The following is a 7,041-nucleotide window of genomic DNA, read 5'->3' as shown; positions in this document are numbered from 1 at the left end:
TTACCACCAACCTTTTTTAGTTTATGAGAATTTTTTCGCTACGATTTATTACATACTACTAGATCATTAGGTGCATTATATCTTAATTGTCATGACGCTTCTTTGATCATCAATTTTTAGCAATTACATGCCCCCAATCCTCTATACGGTCATCCATCTCTATCCCAATAGATGAACCATTGTGATCAACAATTTCTTTAAAGTCAATAATTCGATTATGCTAAGCATGCAATAGTATTAGTTCATTTTCAAACACTAAAAATGACCTTTTGAGGGGATTAACAGTAAGCAAAACTGGGGAGTCTCCTTTGTTTTCTCTTAGGAAAAGAAGTGGAGAGTGAGTAGTGCTAGAGGCACGTAAGGCAGTTATAATGGAAGGGAGGGAATCTGGAGGTGGTTTTGGCCATTGCTAGAAAAATTTCTGGAAGCTTACATTGGTTATGTGGTAGCGAAATATAGTAGGCCACGGCGGAAAGGATGGAAAGATTTACTGGGGACGATAATTCTTTGAGGAAAGCGAGTGATCTGTACGAAACGATGGAGGATTTAGAGGAAAAGTGGAAGGAATTGAGACTACTAGAGGAGGAGAAAATGGCAATTGAGATTTATGATGAAGTGCAGAGGGAGTTGTTAATGAAAGAATAGAGAACTCTACTGGGGAAATTGTGCTCACAAAGGCTGATTATTAAGGAGGTATTGGAAACCACTTTGGCAAAAGTGTGGAGGATTAGCAAGAGAGCCATGTTTACTGAGGTAAGTCTAAATATGTTTGCCATTGTTTTTGATAATGTGGCTGATAAACTGAAGGTCTGGTCGGGAAGACCTTGGTTGTTTTGATAACCAGCTATTGGTTCTGAAGGAATTTGATGGGCATACTCCTTTGAAACAAGTAGAGTTTGTCTTAGAGAGTTTTTGGGTGAGACTGCATAATTTGCCATTATCCTGTATGATAGAAAGACGAGGTGAACAGATAGGATACACGGTGGGAAGGGTGGAGAAGGTAGATGTGCAAGAAGATGGGAGTGGGTGGGGGAGTTACTTGAGAGTCCAAATCCACATGGATCTCACACAACCACTGGCTAGAGGTAGAACTCTGACAGTAAAAGGGAAAAATATATGGGTTCCATTTCGTTATGAAAAAATGGCTAGAATATGTTTTACTTGTAGGTGTATTGAATATGGGACTTTTGGATGTAAAGAAGGGGGAATTTCATAGGATATGAGAGGGTAAGGAAAGTGAAGGGGGGGGGGGACTGAAGAAGAGGGTAGTAGGGGAAGGGGAGCTTCTGAGGATGGCATTGGGGAGAGTGGAAAAGGACAAGGAAGTGAGAATGTGGGGAGTAAAAAATCATGGAGGGTGGAGAGGGAATGGTCACTAGAATAAAAAGCATGAGTGAGGAAGAAGGGGGAAGATCTTCCATTGTAGTGGTGCCTGCACAAGATGTTTCAATAGAAAAGGGGGATAACTTATTGCAGAAAGTTAAAGTCCAGTATGAAAAGGGGGAGGGAGGTCTAGTGAACTTAATTGAGGAAGAAGTTATTATGGTGGAAAGGAGATAGGTAGCAAAGAAAGAGGTATGGAAGAGGAGGGCCAGGGCAAAAGTCAATTTAGATGGGCCAATTATAAAAGAGAAAATACAAAAAAAGAGAGATGGGTTTGAGGTGGAAGATGTGGGGTTGGGCAAGGTTTATAAGAAGGGGAAATGTGAGGGTACAGGTGATATCACTACTGGTATGGCGAACGTTGAATTTCAGCCCCGTCAATCGTTATGAAACTCTTAAGTTGGAACTGTTGGGGGTTGGGGAATTTTCAGATAGTTCAAGATCTTTGCTCTATGGTAGAGAAGAATAAACCCAAAATAGTTTTCATTATGGAAACTAAGAAAATGTGAAAGAATAAAATGGTTTGTGAACGATGCTTTATAGTAGAAGCTGTTGGAAAAGGGGGTGGACTGGTTCTATTATGGGACTCAAGTGTGCAACTTGAAATAGTTAGTTTTTCACAAAAACACATTAATGCATGGGTGGGAGGAGGAGGTGAAAGTAGATGGTTACTTACCTGTTTTTATAGTCCACTTGAAACAATTAAAAAAAAGAGGCTTGGATGATGTTAAAAGCCATGAAACCGAGAGGTAATGATGGGTAGTTTATAGTGGGAGACTTCAATGAAATCTTAACCAATGATGAGAAATGGGGAGGGAAGGCTAGACATGAGGGTCAAATGGAATTGTTTAGAGAAGTAATGAGTGTGGGGAGCCTAAATGACTTGGGTTGGAAGGGTGACAAGTATACGTGGAGCAATTCCCATACTAATGCAACTTTTACAAAAGAAATGCTAGATAGAGCAGTAGCAAATCCTCACTGGATGGACATTTTTATTGAGGTTTGGGTGAAGGTAATGGTGGCCAGAACTTCTGACCATAAGCCACTATTAGTCCACTTAAATAGGAAGTATTAAGAGGTTGATTCACAACTAAAATAGAATAGAAGAGGATTTAAATATGAGGCTAGTTGGGCTCTAGAGGAGGATTGTGGATGGGTTCTGAATAAAGTTTGGGGGAGGAATGGGACTGAGGATCAGTGCATTATAGGACTACTGAATAATAGCAAAAGAGCCCTGCAGAAATGGAGTAAGAATAAGAGACAGAGTAATAGATAGGATATGGAAGAAAAAACTAAGCTATTAAAAAATTTACAAGATGAAGAATGCAGTAGCAATGTGGAGGAAATCAGAAAGGCAACTACAAAAATGCATTTATTGTTAGAAAAGGAAGATCTATGGTGGAAGTAACGTGCTAAAAGGAATTGGTACAAGCATGGGGATAGAAATACTAAGTATTTCCATGCACGTGCTAATCAAAGAAGGAAAAGGAATTGTATTAAAAAAGTGGAGGATGAAAACAACAGAATGGTTATTGGCTTTAAGGAGGTGGAAGTAAATTTCAGAAGGTTCTTTGGAACCTTATTTCAATCCTTAAAGCCAAATGTAATTGAGATTGAAAATTCCTTAGTAGGCATGGATAGAAGGATTATAGCTGAGATGAATATAAGGCTATCGATCAAAAAGTTTTACAGAAGTAGAAGTGGCAAAAGTAGTGAAGCAAATGGCTCTATTAAAAGCTCCAGGACTAAATGGATTTGGTCCTTGTTTCTATCAAAATCATTGAGGCATAGTGTCAAAAGAGGTGAGCAGAGCTTCTTTGGCAATCCTAAATGGTAGTCCTCTTGACCCAAACCTCAATTATACTTACCTGGCTTTGATCCCAAAAACAAAGTCACCCAGAAAAGTAACTAAATACAAGCCCATAAGCTTATGTAATGCCATGTACAAAATTGTTTTAAAAGCCATCACAAATAGATTAAAACATGTTTTAGCTGAGATAATATCTCCCACTCAAAGTGCCTTTCTTCCTAGTAGATTAATAAATGATAACATCATGGTAACTTATGAGTCGTTGCATTCAATGAGGAAGAGAAAGAGGGGGAAAGTGGGGAGTATGGCCATGAAACTAGACATGTCTAAGGCCTATGATCGAGTCGAGTGGGATTTTTTGGATAACTGTCTCTTATTCTGTTTTGATCAATAGGGTGTCTTGTTGCAAATTTTGGCCTCAAAGGGGGTTGAGACAAGGTGACCCTTTGTCACCCTATTTGTTCTTAGTTTGTGTTGAAGGTTTAAGTAGCCTGCTCGACTACTATGAGAATAGTAAGTTTAGTAAAGGGGTTCAAGTAGCTCGAAGGGGAACTAGCATTAATCATTTACTTTTTGCAGATGATTGTATCTTATTTGGCAGAGCAAAAATTGAGGAATGGAGGAAGATTCAAGAAGTCTTGCAAGTTTATGAAAAGGCATCAGGGCAATTCCTTAATAAGGAAAAAACATCTGTGTTTTTTAGTAGTAATACTCAGTTTTCTGACAAACAGGCCATCCAAGAATCTGGTCAATCATTTGTGTGTAGTACGTATGAAAAGCACTTAGGTCTCCCTGTTATGGTAGGGAGGTCAAAGTTCAATACTTTTAGAAGCATTAAAGAGGATTTGGAAGAAAATGGTCAGTTGGAAGAACAACTTCTTGTCTCAGGCTGGGAAATAAGTTTTAATCAAGGCTATCCTTCAATCCATTCCCACTTACACTATGGGAGTGTTTTGACTTCCTAATAGATTATGCAAGGAGATAAATGTTTTGCTATCAAAATTCATGTGGGGAAGGCAGCAGGAAGGGAGGGGAATGGCGTGGAGGAAATGGGAAAGGATGAGTGTGCAGAAAGGAAAGGGGGGAATGGGGTTCAGAGACTTAGAGAGTTTTAATATAGCCCTTCTTGCGGAACAAGGGTGGAGATTGATTAAATACCCCTCTACATTGGCAGCAGTGATGTTTAGAGAAAAGTACTACAAAAATGGGACCTTCTTGGAGGCAAAGCTGGGTACTCAACCGTCTTTAGTGTGGAGGAGCATATGGTCTGCTAGGGATCTGTTGAAAGAAAGATTAATATGGAGAGTGGGGGATGGGAAGGAGATTAAAATCTGGAGATCCAAATGGATTCCTAGTCCCATATCTTATGCTGTTCAATCCCCAGAGAAATCGATGCTGAAAGAATCTAAAGTGGAAGTACTAATTATTGAACAGAAAGGTGAGTGGGATGAAAAAAAAATCGAGCTTTATGTTCAGAAGCAGAAGCTGAGTTAATCCTCAACATACCTTTGAGCAGAGGCAGAACAAAGGATAAGTTGCTATGGGGACCATCAAAGAAAGGATTGTTTTCTGTTCGTAGTGCCTATTACTTGAACTTAGAAGTAAGGGAGAGAAATAAAGGTGAAAGTTCTTTAGAGAGGAAGACAGATGACAGGTGGAGAAGTATGTGGGAACTTGAGGTACTAGGTGTAACAAAAATGTACCTTTGGAAAGTTGCAAATAATTTGCTACCAACAAAGGAAAATTTGTATAAAAGGAAGGTGACAGAGGATAAGAGGTGCCCTATATGTGATGCAGAGGTGGAGTCCACAGTGCATGTGCTGTGGGAGTGTCTTGCAGCAAATGACATATGGGGTAATGATGAAAGTTGTGTTAAGAAATGGAACAAATCCAGGATGGAGTTTCTGATTCTGTGGGAAAAGCTTATGAACAGATTTCCTAAGTGCCAACTGGAGGAAATTGCAGTGTTATTGAGGAAGATCTGGCTTATGAGAAATGAATGGTTCTTTGAGGAAAGAATGGCTTGTCCCAGGAAAGATTTCATTGGTACAAGGTCAGCTCTACAAGAGTTCAAAGAAGTACAGATGGTTATTACTCGACATGTTGTAGCACAAACTAGTTTGACAGAAAGGGTAATGTGGGAGAAACCAGAGCAGGGCTTTGTCAAGGTGAACTAGAATGCATCTATGGGTGTAAAGAAGAAGAGAATGGGGGTAGGGATTATGATCAGAGATGAACAAGGAGAGGCAATGGTTGCAGTGTGTGATAAAAAAGAAAATGTGATGGATGCAGCAGTTGCAGAAAGTTTTGCCTTAAGGAAAGCAATGGAATTGTGTTCTAAATTTAATATTCAGAAAGCCATATTTGAAGGAGATGCAAAAGTAGTGGTGCTTGCTGTGCAGAGTGTCGATGAAGATTTACCTTCTTTCAGTCCTATTGTTGATGATATTAGATACCACTTTAGGAATAAGCCTGATTGGAATATACAGTTGGTAACTAGGGAAAAGAACATAGTAGCTCATACTTTAGCAAAAAAAGCCTTAACTATAGAGGAAGAATTTGTATGGATTGATGAGGTCCTAGAATTAATTGTGGGATGTTTGAACAGTTATAAAGTTGTAAGAAGTGAAGATTAATGGAAGTTTCTGAGGTATTTTTTTCAAAAAAAAAAAAGTGAAATGTGTCATCAGGTATACTTTTTAAGGTGCCATTTAAATAGTGAATTAAGATAAAATGAGATGAGTTAAGATAAAAATTGAAAGTTAAATAAAATATTATTAAAATGTTATTTTTTAATATTATTATTTTTTTAAAATTTTAAAAAATTGAATTATTTATTATATTTTGTGTGAAAATTTAAAAAAATTATAATGACATTAACATACTTCATATTTGGAAGTATACTATCAAAGTTATTATTTTTTATGGCATGGAGAGGCTAAGAATGACATTGAACAAGCATTATATTAGAAACATTTCCCCAAGTTATCAAATGATGTTAAAGGTTTTTTTTTTTTTTTTTTTTTCCGTAATAATGCCTTTTCATTTCCCACGTCATTCCACTTCGTGGGAAATTCGTGGGAAATGAGAGTCACCGGTCTCATACAATAACTGACTTTAGATATACCACGGTTAAGGCTTATATGGAGCATGGGTTGAACTGCCAATTTCTTGTTCTCATATGAAAAATTAAATTTTAAGTGAAATTGAAGCCATACCCAAAAATCATTGTACAAAGGATGTTTTCCATGAGTTTATTTATTTAATTTTTGGGGGTGTCAAACTGTACGTGGCTTGTTTTGGAATTACTTTAGCTGCAATTTATTCTTGTTAAAATATTGAAGTTTATGTTTATATACACTCTGTTTTTACGATTCTTTTTTTTTTTTTGAAAAAAACTATCATCATTCATCTATTAGAAAAACTTACATCTATGATTGGATACATTTTGAGATGTTTATATATTAAACATGATATTATAAATCAAAATAATGCATTTGAAACTCCATTTTTATAATAATAGCTTAACGAGAAGAAACCGCCATTAATATTGGGTAAGTTAAATTGTCCAATTTCTTGCCAATTATCTTTTTTCATGACTATTATCATTATAATGTGCAGTACAGATGTCAATTTGAATCTGTCTTTAGAAATCTTTGGTGGCCCTTGTTGCAGTGAAGGCTGGACAATCTCTGGCACCCCTTTGGATCTTAGTAATCCTTGCATCTTGGCAATTGCAGATATCATCCTAAGAGATCTATTTTCTTGAATTTAGTTTATATTTTGATTAGATTGGAGGTTTTTATGTTGGTAAATAAGCAACATGTATCTGAAAATATGACTGGAGG

General features: G+C 37.2%; 1 protein-coding gene across 1 annotated transcript; it reads left to right on the top strand.

Moving 5' to 3' along the window:
• The first annotated feature begins 477 nt into the window (after positions 1-477).
• Positions 478-1,216, top strand: LOC122310233. The gene is made up of 2 exons (XM_043124115.1): positions 478-629; positions 808-1,216. Exons 1-2 carry the CDS (start codon positions 478-480, stop codon positions 1,214-1,216), a joined length of 561 nt encoding a protein of 186 aa, XP_042980049.1.
• The last annotated feature ends 5,825 nt before the right edge of the window (positions 1,217-7,041 follow it).

Source organism: Carya illinoinensis, chromosome 5, assembly GCF_018687715.1.
Source record: "Carya illinoinensis cultivar Pawnee chromosome 5, C.illinoinensisPawnee_v1, whole genome shotgun sequence".
Taxonomy (NCBI): domain Eukaryota; kingdom Viridiplantae; phylum Streptophyta; class Magnoliopsida; order Fagales; family Juglandaceae; genus Carya; species Carya illinoinensis.
Note: the sequence above shows the minus strand (reverse complement) of the source record. Positions and strands in the feature narration are given on the sequence as shown.

Bases quoted from the DNA above. Each gene is read 5' to 3' on its own strand.
- LOC122310233 (XM_043124115.1), top strand. From the start codon at position 478: ATGGAAAGATTTACTGGGGACGATAATTCTTTGAGGAAAGCGAGTGAT. The intron at 630-807 runs GTTAATGAAAGA...GATAAACTGAAG, and splicing joins GATGAAGTGCAGAGGGAGTT to GTCTGGTCGGGAAGACCTTG.